At 33.8% G+C, this 19,700-nt stretch overlaps 2 protein-coding genes across 2 annotated transcripts in view; one reads left to right on the top strand and one right to left on the bottom strand.

Moving 5' to 3' along the window:
• LOC132565078 (cytosolic carboxypeptidase 6-like) overlaps positions 1 to 3,773 on the bottom strand; it is a 30,680-nt gene extending 26,907 nt beyond the window's left edge. Inside the window, exons 1-3 of the mRNA XM_060229684.1 lie at positions 3,749 to 3,773; positions 2,854 to 2,979; positions 1,360 to 1,484 (exon numbers count right to left, since the gene is read on the bottom strand). Coding sequence (XP_060085667.1) covers positions 1,360 to 1,484; positions 2,854 to 2,979; positions 3,749 to 3,773 — 276 coding nt within the window. The remainder of the gene's footprint in view (positions 1 to 1,359; positions 1,485 to 2,853; positions 2,980 to 3,748) is intronic.
• A 646-nt stretch (positions 3,774 to 4,419) lies between these two features.
• On the top strand, positions 4,420 to 17,771 carry LOC132565071 (ELAV-like protein 1). The gene is made up of 7 exons (XM_060229676.1): positions 4,420 to 4,532; positions 5,936 to 6,045; positions 7,669 to 7,903; positions 11,744 to 11,847; positions 15,218 to 15,371; positions 16,683 to 16,923; positions 17,328 to 17,771. Exons 2-7 carry the CDS (start codon positions 5,998 to 6,000, stop codon positions 17,668 to 17,670), a joined length of 1,125 nt encoding a protein of 374 aa, XP_060085659.1. The 5' UTR covers positions 4,420 to 4,532; positions 5,936 to 5,997; the 3' UTR covers positions 17,671 to 17,771.
• The last annotated feature ends 1,929 nt before the right edge of the window (positions 17,772 to 19,700 follow it).

Here is a 19,700-nt window from a genome sequence, read left to right as displayed (position 1 = left end):
TAGCAGTAACAAACTTTTACTTCTAAAATGCAAGATGGCCACCTGTCGGCCATCTTGAATTCGAATCAGTCCAAAAAAGGTACAATGCACAACTAGGGACCAAGGGGAACCTGCATATGAAATTTGAGAAAGATCCATCCAGTACTTTCCAAGAAATAGCAGTAACAAACTTTTACATCCAAAATCCAAGATGGCCACCTGTCGGCCATCTTGAATTCGAATCAGTCCAAAAAAGGTACAATGCACAACTAGGGACCAAGGGGAAACTGCATATGAAATTTGAGAAAGATCCATCCAGTACTTTCTCAGAAATAGCAGTAACAAACTTTTACTTCTAAAATGCAAGATGGCCACCTGTCGGCCATCTTGAATTCGAATCAGTCCAAAAAAGGTACAATGCACAACTAGGGACCAAGGGGAACCTGCATATGAAATTTGAGAAAGATCCATCCAGTACTTTTCCAGAAATAGCGGTAACAAACTTTTACTTCCAAAATCCAAGATGGCCATCTGTCGGCCATCTTGTACGCGAATCAGTTCAAAAAAGGTACAATGCACAACTAGGAACCAAGGGGAACATGCATATGAAATTTGAGAAAGATCCATCCAGCACTTTTCCAGAAATAGCGGTAACAAACTTTTACTTCCAAAATCCAAGATGGCCATCTGTCGGCCATCTTGTACGCGAATCAGTTCAAAAAAGGTACAATGCACAACTAGGAACCAAGGGGAACATGCATATGAAATTTGAGAAAGATCCATCCAGTACTTTTCCAGAAATAGCGGTTACAAGAATTGTTTAACAACGGACGGAGGGACGGACCATGGACCACGGACACAGGGCGATTTGAATAACCCACCATCTATTAGATGGTGGGCTAACAATGAAAAACAATACAAATCCCCTTGTGGTCCAAACTTGACTGATGTACAATGAAAAGATGGTCAAGAGTGTGACATTAACAGAAACCCCCTCCAGGAATGAAGCCACTTAAGAGCCAACAAGGAGTTTCCAGCGAAAGTAACAATGATGTTGACCCTATAACCTTGAAAATGGAACTCATCTGAGACATTGTGCATATGAGAATTGATAACAAAAGTTCAAGGAATGTCCTTTATAAATGTGAAGGTTGAACAAAATTGTTCAAGGAACTTAAAAGTCACAAGAGAGTCCACATAGTCAGTTGATAGCATCCCTTTAATCTAACCCCTCCCCACCATCTTTTTACAATATACAATATCAGTTACTTATATTTAAGGCATGTGGGGCCAATATCCTACAGTGAACAGTAACCTAATAAGCAATGGCTCATATCTGGCTATAAATATAAACAGAAAGTAATAAGAATATCTACTTACCTGATCTGATTTGACATTTTCTACTGTAAAATTGAACCATACTCTGAACCTCGGATTACAAGTATCTGGTCTGATGAACAAATCATACTCGTATTCTGTAATGTAGTCAACACGTCCAAGATTTCCTGGAATGAAATATAATAGAAAATAAGCCAAACTTTCTAGAAGAAATGAAACATGAGTTGTTGATTTAAGTTTTTCACGCAATATAAATAAAGACAATTATCATTACCAAATTGTCATTGGCAGCCATCTTGAATGATTGATCGATCCAAACAAGTAACATGCATAGCTAGAATCAATACATACATTTAATTAGGGACCTTACAATAAATCTTCAACAAGATTTATTTTCGACATGAAATGTCAAAATTCAAAATAACTTCCTGTGATCAATCTACAGGTGAGTCCCAAGTCCTGTACTCATTGAATTTTCATGTGACTCACAGAATTTCTCAAAACAATTGAATTTTACATTGTGGGGTCCATTATTTTTATCAAGAAAGTTGAACAGGGCTCAGGGATATTGTAGATTGACCACAATGGCGTCAATATTGGGACAACCTTACAAAGTAATATGTTCATATAATTCACATAGAAGTAGTACTGTTGTCTGCATCTCCTGACTTGTATTGGTATATTTTTATCAATCTTTAAAATAGTACTTTTATTTCATGCACAAATAGGACCTATGTCCAGATTATAGAAATGAGGTATTGAAATCATTTTACTCCTCCTATAGATCAAAGTAGTTGGGGTAGGATGATCTCTCATTATGCAGGTACAAGTGGTCCAATAAATTATTCCAGCATTTTGTGAGTAATATCATGGATAAATTCTCTCATGACACAGCTAGTCAAAGTAGAATGTGCAATGTATTATGGTTCACAATGCATGCACTTTTGGGATAATTTCATACTGTCATTTGTACTGGACAGCCTTAGAAAGTTATCAAAATGTTATTGAAATATTGTAGGGGAATCAGTCAAAGTATTCTAATCAGAGTATAACATACAAATTCCATATATAGATGCCAGTTAACTCTGAGGATAACTTGTAGATACTTCCAGATATGTTTCCACATTTTATACCATTTTTTTTTTTAAAGTAAGAAGATTAATTTCAATTAAAAGGGTTGTCAGCTATGCTCTTCAAACTTTTTTCCTTTAATTGTGACACAATTATAAGTTTTCCATTGATGTATATTTTCTAGTAAGTTTTACTAATACACAGATGCATATCATTATTTAGCATTCCAGGGATAGCAGTCAAAGTTGGAAGGGTACAAGTGATCAAACCAGTATTTGTTTACATTGTGTTAAAACCTATTTACTGATTGTGGATGTAAAGACATTTTTCCTTGTAAATCGCTTATATTTTTGTATAAAATTATATAAATCTTCAGCTTCTAAATACACAGCAATGAAATTGAAATATCTATTTGTTATTTTGGTTAGCGAACTATTTGTGGAACGAATAAGTCTCTGATTTTACCACACTCAAAGCAAGCATCAAATATCAAGTGTCCTTTCTTAGGCCGACCACTGTAACCTGGTGGAACAACTGCAAACTTGTTGACATTTCCAACCACTGGTTCCTCTGTGCTGTCAGACTCGCTCCCTACAAAAACAGGAATCATGGTTATGTTTCACAAGACATCTGAACTGCAAATTTTCTTCGAACGAAATATGCATAAACTTCATTTAAATTCATGATAGACTGAGCATTTGACATGCCATCTTTATGGCTCTTTTGCTTCAACCTTTCTTAATTTATCGCATTAAACGTTATCACACTTTAAAGCAATTGTACTAATGAAATAACAAACAAACATTGTGGCAAATATAAGATATAATAAGGACGCCTTAAATACCAAATTGGTGGCATTTGTGGTAAAGAAATTATTTGCATTTTGGATGAAAAAAAGAAGTTTAAATTATATATGTGGTTAAAACTACATGCATCACACTCGAACAAATATTTTGAATCTAGCTTGCATCTGAACGAAAGCTATTTTATTTGTCATGGGGCCAGATTACACGACAGTGCAGTAATCCTGGGTCAATATGCACAAACGTCCCCTTATTACGATATCATTGATAGACCTATACACTTGATATTATTCGAACAACTAATATTATTATGATATTACATGATATGTGATATAATATTATATTTATGGACGCAGACTGGTAGTCCAAACACATTCACAGCTAAAATTATATCCATGTATTACTAACAATTGTATTGTACTAGAATCTTTTACAACGTTTAAAAAGTAACAATAATTGTATATTTCTTAAGTATCGCACGGTCAATGTTTAAGATATATATAGTTGATATGTCACAGAAAACATGACATTTCGGTTCTAAGCAACTGTAAACAAACCCGAGTCTACTTTCTTGTCGGCCATGTTTGATATCCCACAATGCCTCAAATAACAAATCGTGACGTCACACTGTTAAGCTAAGTACCTGTCAGACTCACGCGAAGAGACAATAATATTTAGGCAATTTTCTGATATGTTTCATCAAAGAGATATTATAACATCCCAAATTAAATACCACATACACAGGTTTGTTTTGTAATTCATTAACAGGAACCCTCCATAGGCCAATTTAATAAATTATTTGACAATCGTTCCCGCCACATGTTCCATACATTATCTGTAAATTATTCATACGCGACAAGAAATAATTCCATCTGAACATTATTTTTTATGGTAATACATAAGCGCATTGATTTGATAGGCTTTACAGTTACATATGTTAATGTTTTTGAACATTCTTAAGATGAGACATGCGCCTTAATTCAGTCTTTATTATAATTAGGTCATGACGTCGTTTTTAATTAAGTTTGATATATTCTTGCGTTTATTTTCGTTCTGCCACTGATGGTTGAGGATTAGGTTTGTGTTGTAGCGTCGGATATTTTCTGTTTATGATTTTATTGGGTTCTTGTGGATTTTTTAATCAATTGGAACAATAGATCTGCTACTCTACTAAGAAATCTAACTGAAATTTGTACAGGGTAACAGAAGTAGACAGTTTATGAAGGAATATCGCCATCACCTGATTCAGAAGCTGGGATATTACCGTTCCGTTTAGTATTTGTTTAATGTTTCAAGAAATAACGGTATTGTGTCAGGGCATACCATTTACGGGTTGAAAAGGTAAGTAAAGATTATTTAGATTAACTTGTGTTTAATAGTTTGGATTTTTCATTGACATAGGCCTAGATGTTTTGCACACCGCAGACGAGAATAGCTGATGAAAATGAACGACAGCATCTTTCCAGTCTCTTTTGCGCTCTCAGTCATGGGCACTCGATGAATAATAATTTTCGATTTAAAACTCAGTCTTTCCGGTAAACTTTTGTTAACTCGTTATTTCGTATCATGATACACAAGGGTTGTTATGGATTATATTGTTGCAACGAGCCCTCTGAATATTTTGTAGCAGCCGACGTTTTATGAATGAACTGTCAGCCGGTCACTCGATTCCATATGCCACGCGCTACGGCTTAGGCTACTGGCACGTGGCATTTAATGACCATGTGCTTGCTTGTTCAACCATATCTAAAGGGTAGGCATGACTTTAGTGACTCTCAGAGCAAATATCATTAATTGTAGTATTTGACAAAATCTAGTTTCAAATACTCGAATATTTTCTTACCACTCGGAAAACTTATTTAGTAATTTAGACCAAGCGAATTGAGACATGCATATCAGTTTCTTAGTCGTAACATCAGGAAAGAGAAAACAAATACATTGATGTGTACTGTACAGTTATACAGGTGCAAAAAAGTAAATACTTCGATGATTTCTTAACTGTAAACGGTATTTGAAAAAAAAAGTCCAAAAATTTGCACTGGTGTGGCAATGTAATCAAATTTTGTGTTGCCGAAAGGACCTTCTTTTGTGTTGAATTCGGAAACCTACCATCTGTCGTTCGTACATTCACTAAGATTGAATGAAGCTAGTAGATCCTACGGTGCTCTTTTGTTATTTCTATAGGCGATTGTCCCGTCCCATTTCAAATCTTTTATAAACTCTGTAAACTAAAGGGGTAATTTTATGGCGCAACGGCTGAATACGAACCCATCTGACAATTGATGTAAATTTATTTGAAAATTGTGTCGGGTCGGTACATATTTCAGTGAGTAGATGACCCAAGATAATCAAATATTTACAGCTTCTGTTCTCGTGTATGGGTAGTCCCTGGCTCGTGCCGCTAGAGCAGGGCACTCGCTGATTGGTCGAAGGGAACATCTGGAGGTGGTGTCCTGCCGCAGAATATTTATCGAGGTCATGTGCTAGTTGTCACATATGCGTTGCTGAGATCGGGACAGACAGTCTGTTGAATCAGCCACTGTAGTAGATCACATTCTTTTGTTTAGTTTTTCGTTAGGTTTTCCTTTTTTTCAGTTTTTGACAGATCTTTAACAAATGCAGGTATGTTTTAACAAATTTTATTGTTTACTCTCCGGAATTTTGTAATTTTTATCTCACGATTCAGTGTTTTCTTGTACATGTTCACTGTGCTGTATATTGAATATTCTTTTTGTTTGTTATAGATTTTCCTGAAAACGGCATAAACCCGATTTCAAAAATTGACGACCAACAAAGAAAAAGCATCATGATCTCCTTCAACAATATGATGGCTCTGCAACAGCAGCAGAAACTTGTTAGTATATTTTGCATTTCTCCATTACTGTTAGTCTTTGTTTATCACAAGAGGACAAAGAGATGTTTGACAGTTTGTCAGACACATACTGAATTTCATTATACTATAAGCATTTTTTAAGGATTTTAAACAAAATGTTTAGAAGTTTCATTTTGTGTTTAGTTATCTTAGTTTTATTCAGTTCGTATTTTTTGCCCAGTTTATGAAACATTTAATATCCTTCAACATAAGATAATACTAATATGATGGTGGTAAATATATGTAGATTATCAGTATTTCATTGAATATTGGGGGTTTTTTTTTACCAACAAAAAATGTCAGGTCAGTCAGGAAATATTTTCAGAATTTTGTTTTACTAGGGATGTGAAAATAAAGCAGGAATCTGTAGGCATAAATTCCTAGAAATTTTTTTAAAAATAACCAGGGTAGGTAAATAAATATAGAGTCAGTGAAGATAGCAGAAACTCTTTTTTTTTTTTTTTTTTTTTTTTTTTTAAATATGTCTTTCGGTGGATCTGCTTAAAGCATAGCTGCATGAGGTTATACAGTGCTACAATGTAAATTGAATCTCGTAAAAGGAGCGTTGTAGTGTGTGATCATGTTGAATTATATAGAAATTTCACGGATTATTTTACAATGTGCAATGTATTTGAATATCTGACATCATAGAATATACAGGAATGTATCTTTTGGAAAATTGGCCAGGATTTCAATTCCTGTCAGTATATCACAAGGATCTCGAAGGAAAGTAAATTTTCCACCAGCAGCTTATACTGTGTCTCATCAAAGTTGGATACCAGCAAATGTGCTTTGTATACATGTGTTATAAATAAAGAACCCACTAAAATTGCCTGGTAAAATCAGTAGATTTTTAATTGAACTTTAAAGCTTCAATTCTGGATATGGTGATTTAGAATAAGATGGGGTTTGTTAATGTGTGAGGAATTCATTGTGACACAATAGGAGTGGATCAGATGTATAGTTGATCAGCACAGACCTCTTTGCCAACAGATGTTCAAGCCTCCTTTCAACATGTTGTGGAATGATCTCATCTTTCAGTATTTGCTATTTAAGCTTTACAAGGTAGAGCAGAAACTGAAATGTAGTGATAAAGACCCAACAGACTGTAGTTTGCCAAGTAGCATATTACAGATATGTACTTGTGGGAGTGCTATTTTGTATTGGTGCCCTGACTTAATAGCTTATTACCCATGTTTTGCAAGTCACTAATCTTGATCATAGAAGTTCCTGGTGTGAGTTTTATCTTTTTCCAGGGATGGGAATACAGGAATTTGAAGGAATTAATATGTTGAAAGCAAGCATTTTTGTATAATTTTTTTTTTTAACTGTAAAGGAAAAAAAATCAAAAGTCATTGCCAATATCATTTTCATCAAGCAAATGATGATAGCTTTTCATTGGATAATTCTGAGTTTTTGCAGGAGTTTTCGATGTACCAGATACATTAGCAATTGCACATGTATGAATTGCATAATCTAGGTGATAGACAATAAACGTGAAATCATTGATATGGGAATTGGAGAACAACAAGAAGTAAACGAGAAAAAAATTTCAAATGAATTGATGCGAGAGAGATATTCAGTTTTTTTTTTATTACTCGCCAGATTACGCAGGCCTGTGAGATGAGTATGGACAACAATGCAGCTAACATTCAGATTCATCAAAATGGAGGAACAATTTCCCCATCATCCACAGGCTCCCAGATGGATGACAACATTAGCAAGACAAACCTTATTGTCAACTATTTGCCTCAGACAATGACTCAGGAAGAAATCAGGGCGTTATTTTCCAGTATTGGAGAAGTCGAAAGTTGCAAGTTGATCCGGGACAAACCCACAGGTCAGTTATTCAGTATTTTATAAAATATAGATTGTTATCATCCATTGTTAGAAATTTACAAGAAATATACATGATTGCTGTCACCTCTCTCCGTTTCAAGGGGGATATCAATTTTTTTTTTTTCTCGTACAGAAATTTCAACAAAGCTTTTTTTACTACTTTCAAAAGTCTGTCGATCCACTTAAGTCCACCGATTAAAACAGTTGAAAACAAACAGTCACTGACTTCTAGTTAAAGTATATAATTTAAGATTTTATTTGCATGTTGTCTCTGTAGCCTTTTTGGAGCATTCAGAAATATACCATTCAAAATATACAGAAAAGGACCCTATTTTTAAAATACCCTATGCAAACACCTTAATTATTACAGTTGATTTAATTTAATGAACTGTTACTTTAAGTGTGTGGTGGTAAATTGTTGGTTGCTATGCCTACATGATAGAAAAGCTTTGCATCATTGATAAAATTAGTGGTTTTCTGTAATAGAAAGTGCAGTACACCATAATATAAACACACGGTCACACCTGGCCAAGTCCCAACAGTGCCATTTTTACAGGAGTAGGCTAATTGTGTCTAGGCTATAATCACACACATTTACCATCTTATGACAGAAAATGAGGAAGACAAGGTCCCACAATGCCTGTAATGCTGTGCTTTATGTAGATAGGCACCCTGTATTACCTCCAGGCCACATGGAGTGCTGTTGTTATGGCAAGAATTCTGTACTAATTGCAACAGATGTTTAGACATCTTACATGGGTCATTCAGCATTCTGTGCTGTATATGCCACTATGGGTCTGGTAGCCTGCCTGTTATATGTTTTAATTGTGTACCCACAGCAAAATAGGCTAGAACAGTAACAACATAACATCTGACATAGTCAACACACTTGTCTCTAATGCCCTGATATTACCCACTATTAAACACATGTAATTACAAATTCTGCTCTATTAAGTGCTTCATGATGACTATCTAAATATATTAATAGTTAATATTAGTCACATTTCAGGATTTTTCTTTGATGATGCCTACATACATTACCCACCCCTCCCTCCAACTATTTATACATGTTATTGATATATTCACTTCCTCTTGGACTTGATCAAGTGTTGTGATTTAAATGAATATTCATATCTGAAGAAGTCCCGTTTTTTTCATCTTATGGACAAAATGAAATATTAATCTCAAGCTGAAGGATTCAAATCCTTAAAAAAAAAAGAAATAATTTTAAACTGGAGGATATAGTGTTGGGATTTAGATATTCATGGCTCTGTCTCTGTTTATATATATATAGGGAAAATGTATTTATTTTAAGCATAATGTGGTAGACAAGTCTCAGAACATTGCCGTTGTAAATGCCGATTGACCAAGTAGTGGGTTAGTGTGATGTACAGACAATAAGTATTGATCATAAAAAGGCTATGCTTTACAGAGCATTGATGCATTAAGTTCTAAACAAGAGTTGCTAAGGTGACTGCAAACACTAGGAGAAATCTATTATTGGGAAACATTCATAGAAGAATATTTAATATTGATGACTAGAGTACACAGCAGAGTTAATTCTATTGGAGCAGAAAGCAGGCTATTGATTTGGTGACATGATTTTATGGTTTTACTTTGTCAAAAGTATTTCCATGTAACTGTTGTATTATTTAGGGATGTTAACACTTACATACCTTTTAACTTCAATTCTGATGCAATAATGATATGCAAGTTTTATTTATCTGTTTTCTGAGCTTGAAGTAAAAAAGATGAAACCAAAGGTTCATTTAGTCCTTTCATCAGATACTGGTAGATTTTACTGTCAAATGTTGGAGTGTGAAATAGAAAGCATCTAAGACATTTTTCATAAATTATTCCAGAAAGTATATATTTATAATTAATTTTGTTCAGAGTTTGTTCATAGCTAATTACCTTAGTAAAGTTATATAACCTTACTGAGTCAGGAACAATAATTTTATTGCAGTCTCATGCTGTCTGGTAACAGCTGTGAGGCTAATTTAAAGACTTAGAATTAAAGCTTTAAAGATTTGAAGTGTGACTATAGTTGAAAGTGTGATTGTAGTTGAAAGTGTATGTGACTACATATTAATGTCAAAAAATAATTGAACTCTTTATTCAGTTAGAAAGTGATGCACATATATAAATGGTTATGTATATCTTTTTGTGCCCCAGAGATTGGAAAGTGGGGAGGGAGGGGCATAATGTATTTGGTTAGTCTGTCATCTTGTAGGCACTTAACTTTGGACACCTATCTTTTCAATGTTAAGAGATAATGCTAGGTATGATTCCCGAGGATAATACTTATCATTTGATCCCATATTTCATGAACTTGACCATTTACCCAGAGATTTTGACCTACCTATTTGTTTTAGGATTTCTGTTGGATAAATTGGGGTTTCCACCAGCAAAGAACCATGTTTAGTATACTTGCTTATCAATGAGATCTTTGAAGATTTTGATAAATGTCAAATATTTTTCAACATTTGTTAGAGTTATGGGACTTTAAAATCTTTGAATTAGATAACTTCTTCCTTTCCACGAAATAACTTTTATATTTTTCCCAGAAATTAATCAAATTTGGTATATTTCTCTGTATCTCAAATAAGTTTGATATTGGTCATAAGTTGCTAGAGCTATGGGACTTCAAATAAATTTTTGAAATAGATCATTTTTTGTTCCATCGAATAACTTCTAACTTTTACCATCATATTTAAAGGAAATTTGTGTCGGCCAATATCAATGACATCTCAAATGCAATTCAATAATGGCTATGCAAGAGCTTTGGGGCCACAATCTGTCGATATTTGCTGGACTTATTGGATTTTGTATAGATTGTCTGGATTACTTGCCAACTTTTGATGTGTTCACCCACATTTGGTATATATATTGCAAAACGGCCTTTCAGTTGAATGTTAGCTTAGCTCTCAGGAATGGGTCCTCTTCTGGAGCATTGTATTTCTTAAACAGACCTTTTTTTTAAATGCAAATCAGACTTAATAATCTTATAATGTATAATTGTAACCAAGTGATATTTGCTAGGTAAAAATTTCATTACAACTATTGTTTTTTTCAACATCAATTATGACTATAAATAAATTTAACTTGACATACCCAGGTACATGATATCGATTGCTCTGTTATCCATGGATGCAGAGATGGAGAGATAACATAAATTGGATGAATTACTTTATTATCAAACCTAGTTGGTAACAGATATTTTCTGTAATATGAGCAACAAACATTTATTAGAATTTAACTATTTGAGAATTTTGTTTAAAGTTCAAATTGGAGGTTTTATGTTGGTAAATCATGGTTCAGAAATATGTAAGTGATGATCATTGATGAAAATAAATTCAAATTTTTAAAAAATAGTAGTTCAACCATGATAAATTGCTTACCAGTCATATAATAGATTGGAAATGGTAAATGCCATAATAGAATATGTTCATTTTCTCATGGCAAACACAGACTATTTATAATAATCAATAATTGATTTCACATCTTCTTGTAGCAAGCAAAAGATATCACTGAAGTTAATAAATCTTTCATTATAATAGTATTCCAAGCTTAACTTGTGTTTTCTTTATTTGGTTTCCGTGTTTTCTCAGCAACATGAAGCTGGAATTTAAAAGAAAAAAAAAAATTGATAATTTATCATAAAAATGAATTTTAAAACATTTACTGACATTACCCTGTACCAATATGAGTGGATACATATAATCAGAAGTTAAACAGAGAAAAGAAACTGAACTGTTTGTTTTCATGAATGCTGTCCACAGATGGACACTTTCATGTTCTTGTCTTATATGCTAAACTTGTCCTTTTTAATTTCCAACAGGGCAAAGTTTAGGATATGGCTTTGTGAACTACAAGAATATCCAAGATGCTGATAAAGCGATAAACACACTCAATGGCTTGAGGCTTCAAAACAAGACCATCAAGGTAAGATTAGTATCCTACTAGCTTAGCCTTTGGGTAATGGTTCTTTTCATTTTTTACACATCTTTATTTAATTTCTGACATGCTAACCTTTGGAATGCAAGTCAGTACTGTATACAGGGATCTTCTTTTCGCATAATCAACATCTGTTACTCATTTTGGCTTAAGAGGAAGGATTTACTGTGAAAAACATTTTTGTTTGAATAGTTACTTTGTAATAAGCTAGTGTCGGTATTGAGCAATCCTTTGAAAACGTGTTGGATTTTTGTGTTAAAACCTGATTTATTTATCAATACCACAATTTCTGCAGTATGTTTAACTATGATACAGTCAAGAAGAGAACATGCATTAGACAAAAAGAAGGGGGGGGGGGAATTATTCCTTCCGTTTGAAGCTATACAAAAATAGTAATTGGCATTACATGTTTCCTTTGTTGAAATATTAATATTGATGTTCCTCCTTATAAGACGTTAATAATGTGATATTCTGTACAGGAAATCGTAATTTTCTTTGTACTCTTGTTGACTGGTATCCAACTTCTAAGTATGTAGATACTGATTTCATATGTACAAGATACGGTGCATTATAGTTTTGTTTCTCAGCCCCTGCATCTAATTTCCCCTTTGATGATTGTCATTACTAATGCCCAGAGTTAGCTCTGTGGATACCTCCAAGTCCAATTCACTACAAACAGTAGATCTGAATGTTCACTTGTATTCGTGCTTTTTCTTCCTTCTAAAATGTTTGCTTCACATGACCCATATGCACATAATATTTTGTTTGTATAGAATTTCCCTATTTGTTTAACCATGTCTATGCTGTAACAAATGTTCAAACATTTCTAACAACAATTGGATGATGCATGTGTGGAAATAAAAGGGGATGAGATGACTCAAAATTGTCAAGGGAGATGCTGTTGATGGATAAAATCCTGTGTCGTCATAACAAGGGATTTTTTGTTACTGTTGGAATATTTTATGGATGGCATGACAAGTTAAATGCATCTTGATGAGGTTACTGGGCTTTTGATGTGTCCAAGGCTTGGATAAGGGACTGACTGTACAGACCTCCCAGGCCACAAGTTGGTACAACTAGGCTTGACGAGTGTCTCGGTGTCATGGCAATGGTGATGGGGTGTGCATCTTGGCAAAAGCGTATTTTTATTCTTTCTAATAACAATTTGTTTGTTGTTGCTTTAATTTATCAGTTTCAGTTTCAGATTTTGTTTGACATAATTTTTTTTTTCAATCGCGAAAATGCCTTTTCACCGAGCCTGTTAGAAAGACTAAGTGTCCATGAAGTGGGTACAACTTCATGATGTTCAGAAGAAGGGGATCTAGACCACTTTTGGTTATGATCACAATCTCATTGTCATGGTCTACTTTTATTTCCATTGTTAGTCACAAAAAGAAAATGGATTGAAAATAGATCGTCTTTTAGAAAGAAACCATTGTTAAAAGAATCAACGGTTCATTTCACTAATTCATAATACTAGGACAAGACCTAAATCTTGAAAGGGTATGAGGGTAACATATCAAAGAAAATAATATTCAATCTTTGGGAAACATAAAATGATCCAGACATTTCCGAAAGACTATCGTTTATTAAGCTATTTACCTATTCGCTGGATATGTGCACTCTAAAGCAAGGTCCACAGGGATACATCACCATCAACACCAGTACAGTAATGGAACTACTCTACAGAACAATGCATTAGATGTAACAGATCTGGCTTCTTGTGTTATTCTTCACACAACATTTGTCCAACAATAGTAATGAGTAATCTGGACATGAAACATTGCCTCTTGCATTGTTCACTCATTTTTCAAATCATATAGTGTCGGTGTATGTCTGACATGGAAGAAATGAATAGATACAGAAAATACATTTGGGTTATTAAGAATATCTTATTCTACTATGGAGAAAGTTTATACGAGCAGCAAGAGCTACCTGTTTTGACTAGGATCTAGTGCTTTTTCTGGGGATTTGTGATGCCGAATATGGACCCAATTCCCCAACAGGATTTATTTCATAAAATGCCAATTTTCCAGCATATGTAGTTTATTCCTTAAAATTTCCTTCCAAACTGATAACTTTTCTCCCCAGAATTAGATCAGAAGGCTCTCTCCCAAGTGAATGAGAAAATGCTCAGCAGATACACATTTCAACAGTTCACTTTTAAAGTCTGACCTATATTCAAGTATTCTACACAGTCTAATAATGTCAGCCAAAACAAAACCAGATATATGCTACAACCTTACTGATCTGATTATCAAACAATGTAAAATTTACCACTACCCTGTCATACATCTTCTGTAGTGCTCCACCAAAAAAAACAGTGAGTGGTTATAAGCCAAATTGAAAAAGGGGTATTTCTCTTCTTGGATTCCTTGCATTTTTTTTTTTACACAAATTTATGAAGCAAATCTTTAGGAGTAAATTAGTAATTTCATTATAACACAAACTAAATAATTCTATTTGAAAATACAGTGCCCTTTGTTGATCACTAGGTATTCCCCTCATAAACCCAGCTAAACAACTAAAATTTGAAAATCAAACTGTAGGGAAGAAAGGTTGGACAGGAATGCTTCTAGACAAACAATATCCTAATACAGGAATCTAGATGCAACTACCAGGCACGGCAAGTTTAATGGGAAGATGTATAGAACCCGGAGATGTCTAACTCTGTGGTAGTGTGTGTGTAGAATAGTGTTTGGAAAACTCTGGTTACAACTAAAACGCTTACTTACACCAATTTTAGTTAATTAGATATTTCAAACATTTAGAATGTTATAATCATGTATAGATCATTGTAGTTTAATTCCAGTTTAAAGCCTGATAATACCAACATATTTAAAGCCAAAAAGTGATGAAGTTGATACATCTTTCACTGCATTGTGAGAAAATTCCTCTAGACAATGATATGGGAGGAAAAAAACCCTTGTATAGGATGGGAGGAATGACTTCGTCTTGGATAGCTGCGGTTAGATTATTACAGATGCATTTTGAACTTGTTCCAATAATGTTGGAAGCTGTAGTTCCACAGAGAGACAACCTATGTAACCTTCCTATGGCTTTTCGTTCTTCTGTATGACTCTCACTCAGTTTTGTGCCACAATGTAAACAGTGCTCCCAAAACATCATTCCATAAGTCATCCATCCCTCTTTTTTATTTCACTTTCACTCCATCCAATTTCCTGACGTCATAGCCAATATAACACAGCTTCGATTTAGCAGTGGACATTGGAGGATATATCATAAAATTTTATAAAAACAACATTTTAATCTTTTGTTTTACCTTTATTTGATTTGTGTTTTTCTTCATTTTGTTTTGTTAATTTATTTCTATTTCAAATTTATTTATTAATTTCAGGTTTCATTAGCTCGGCCCAGCAGTGAAAGTATTAAAGGGGCTAACTTGTACATAAGTGGTTTGCCAAAGTCTTTGACTCAATTGGACTTGGAGAAACTATTTTCAGACTGTGGACAAATCATTACTTCAAGAATTCTTTATGACCAAAATACAGGTATTAAGAACTTACTAGTGCTCATAAAAGTAGGTCTGAAGGGTAATGTTTCATTGAGGGAATTAGATATGAATACCTAAATGTAATGAAGCAATCCAATTCTTGTGTTAGTTACACCACTAACCTGAAACTGTACATGTGTTTTTATGTAGGTGTCTCTGGCAAGGCCAAGTAGTGAAAGCATAAAGGGCGCAAACTTGTATATATGTGGGTTACCAAAGTCTATGACCCAACAGGATTTGGAGTTGTTCTTTTCACAGTGTGGAAGGATCATAACCTCTAGAATCCTGTATGATAACAACACAGGTTAGATCATATACAATGATACAAAGTGTTGTTCGTTTGCATGTCCATATAGCAAGTTCAAAAATTTCCTATGCAGGGCTGATTTTGTATTTTTCAGTTTAATTTGTAGAGTTTTTCAATCTTTGTTTAATTATATTAACCTTGGCATTTATACTTTGCTTCATTTCTAATTCTCTACCATGATAACAATTCTCGTTTATTTTCTCAGCTTACATTAAGAACAATGCATTTATTGATGCATGCCTTGCTTTCAAACAGGAAGAGCAATTTATGCATTTTACAGTGTTTTCCAGTTCATGTATTACTACATTTGTATGATGAAGTATTTTCTTATCTTAATTATTTGCCTAAATATAGAATAAATTATATGCAAAAGCTGTTAAGGACATGAACATACATTTCTACATTTCATTCCAAAACTTGGAATGCTTCTTATAAAATTGTTTGAGAAGCTTGACAAATATTTTTGATAGTTTCTGCACACATATTTTGCATTTTCCAAAACGTATTCAGGAAATTTGTTTTAGTGTGTTTTTCTATATTCCAACTACAAAAGTATTGGGATACGGTACCTTTATCATGCTGGTCAGAGCATTACTATCGCTAGTGATAAGTTATCCAGGAATGTATGTACACCATTCTGGACAGCAAATTATGATCAGAAGCTGCTTCTGTTTGAAATCTGCACTATGTTTGATGGCTGTTTTAGGTCTTTAATTACTTACTGTACACATCTTTATCAAACAAGATATCATAAATAAACAACCTTACTATTAAATATATAAATTGTAATGATATGCCAAAATCTTAAGCAATAAACAATGATTTCGGGAATTCTGATATTAGGTAAGAATGAAAATATAGTATTTTTTCGGTCAATGCTATTTTAAATAGGATAAACGCTATAGGAATTTTTTTTTGTTTTTTTTTTTTTGCATCATTCTTATAATTTTGTCAACCCGTGGAGGCAGATAACCTGAACAAATTCCTTTCTTCTTCGAGCAGGTCTTTCCAAAGGGGTAGGTTTCATTAGGTTTGATCAGCGAATAGAAGCAGAGAGAGCAATACAGAAATTGAACGGGTCAATACCAGATGGAGCAGCGGAGCCCATTACAGTTAAATTTGCCAACTCTCCGAGTTCAAACAAAACGGCTGCACTTGCCCCAATAACACTGGCACCATATCTTCCCCAGACGCGGAGACTACCAGTATTAGGACCAATCCACCATCCCGCTAGCAGAATCAGGTACACCATCTGACCCTTCATTTTCAGGAATTTTTATGTCTTTTTTGTAGCATTGGTGTCAGGTTGGCGTCATCATTTCAACTTGTCTTGAGTTTATAAAATCTTTTATCATGTCATAGATTTGATAGAAACATGTAAAGGCACTTTAAAAAATTTGTTCATTCTTGTTATCAGGAGAGGAAAAGTACATTTTCTGAATGTATATAAATATTTTGAATTTAAGGTATATTGTACCAGATTGCCAGGATATATTGTATATTATTTTGATGTTTTAACAGCACAGCTTAAAGGATTCTGTCAAACATCCAATTTGCTTGTTGGAAAACATTTAGCTTGATGTCAGATTTTGCAGATAAGTGATGGAGTGTGTGGTGGATTGATAATGTATTGTTGTCTGTTGACAGGTACTCTCCATTGGACAGCCTGATTCCTTCAGCCGCTGCCACAACAGTTTCTACAGCTGCTGCTGGAAATGCTCTCAGCGGTGCTGGCTGGTGTATATTTGTGTACAACTTAGCACCAGAAACAGAGGACAGTACATTGTGGCAATTATTTGGGCCATTTGGAGCAGTACAGAATGTGAAGGTCATCCGTGACTTCCAAACACAAAAATGCAAAGGGTTTGGCTTCGTTACCATGACACAGTATGAAGAGGCGCTTATTGCCATTCAGAGTTTAAACGGGTTCGCACTGGGCAATCGCATCCTCCAAGTCTCCTTCAAAACCAACAGCAAAGGGAAGCCCTAAGGTTACTCAGGTGAAGTTCAAACTAGGAACCATCTAGTCATTTCTTACAAGTGCACTGCCATGCTGTTATTCAGTATAGGTAGACTGTTCAGATTATACAAAGATGCCAAATCCAATATTGTATGTCTTTGTTATGGTTTTCATTGGAAAACTTTTGAATCTCTGTTTAATTAACCAAAAATGGAAATTAAGTTTTCATTCTCTTTTGATTGAAATCCAAATGTCTTCAAATGAAGCAGAATGTATTTATTTCTTTTCTTTTTTTTTCTTTTTTGGTATATAATCTATTGGTTCAAATGATTTTATTTAGAGTGTATTTATCATAAATAAATTATCGATCCATTTCTTGTTTTATTGAATCAATAATATGTATTTTATTGTCTGTTTTAACTTAATATTTGTGGAGTTTTGTCTGATTAATCTTATTTATTATTGTCTGGTATTATGCTTATTTTAGATTAGTTGGCCCTAGGCCTGTTCACATAAAACCAATGTTGATATATTTTGATGTACCTGTGAATGTATATGGTGTTTAGTTTATTTGGCCCTTTGTATTTGGGTCATTTTTATTGTGTTCTCGTATTTGTTCTGTTGCCTTTTTTATTTGCTCATTGGAGTGTTTCTGTAGTCAATATGTACAGCTGCTTGTCATTCTTTTACTGTATTTGTAGTTCTTTTCAGTTTTGGATTTCTCTTGTTTATTTCTCTTTTCTTTTTTTAATGAGAAATTTCTCTACACTCATTGTCAGATAGATTTTATTATTAATTGGCACTTCAGCCATGATCTTGTGTAAAAGAACAATTCATTTAAAGGTAAGGTGGAGCATACAGAACAATATTGTTTGTCGTCTGATAAAAGGAACAAAACCAAATATTTTTAGCATATTGTCTTTACAATATATTTGAATTTATTAGAATTTTTACATCTAGATATTAAACAACTATACCTCCTCAACCTTAGGCTTAAGATCCTTGTGTGCACGAAGTCTGAATTTTTTTCAACATAGTTGAAATATTTTGTGATTTGTGCCCATTATAGATTCATTTCCTTCTCCTTAAGAGCATGAGTGTACAGAGATTTTTTCAAGATTCAGGACCCTGAATCAATCATTCATAACTTTTGTTTGTCTCGATTCTGTTACTGGGAGTATATATGATTTGATCGTTTGATTCTTGATTTCTGTTTCATTTTATTTTTACACCACAAAGAAATAACAGGTAGGTCATGTTATTTCTTGTTTATGGATCACAAAATTAAACACCACATCATTTTACTGACTTAGAATTTTATTTCGTGGAACATTTGCTTCATTTGATAGCAACGTTTTGTAAGTTTGTTAACAACTATACTTGAATGATATCTGCTGAGAGCCAAAACATGGCTTCAACCAAAATCAGAAAACCATGCATTGATGCCAAATTGATCTTCCAATTATTTTGTAAAGCACAGAGCAGGGAGGGTTTTGTCATGGTCACAATAATAATATATGTACATACTGTTAGTCTTGGCGATAGTATACAGATAAAATACAGTGAGAGTTATCATTAAGCCACTTGTATTCTATCTGCATATGAAACTTTATCAAGCGGGATGATTCTCTTCATCCTGGGATCATGTGATATTATTAATTAAACATTGATACAGTTCGATACATTCCCACTACAATTATGACTGAAATTTCATAAACATTGAGAATTCCTTGACCAATAATTAACTGGCTCAACTACCCCTGGTGTATATATTAAAACCTGTTGGGGCTTTTAGATATAACTGTTTTAACACATTTGTATAAGGGAACAATGCTTTTGAATATAGCAAGACATGCCGCATTTTGTGATGACACGAGTTTCAGATTTGTAAGGCTTTTTTATATCTTAAAAAGTTGACATTTAGATATATGTTTGGAGACTTTATAACTCTTTTATTGGGAGAGTACACATTTTGGCTGTTTGTTTGTATGTCCGAGATTCTTTATATAGTGGTGTAAGTTGATAGTATATCTTTTATAAAACTTTCAAGACAAAAATGC

The sequence above is a fragment of the Ylistrum balloti genome, unplaced genomic scaffold (assembly GCF_031769215.1).
Source record: "Ylistrum balloti isolate Yb309-2 unplaced genomic scaffold, AGI_CSIRO_Ybal_v1 Utg369690, whole genome shotgun sequence".
In the NCBI taxonomy this organism is placed as follows: Eukaryota; Metazoa; Mollusca; class Bivalvia; order Pectinida; family Pectinidae; genus Ylistrum; species Ylistrum balloti.
This window is presented reverse-complemented; position numbering and strand designations above follow the sequence as displayed.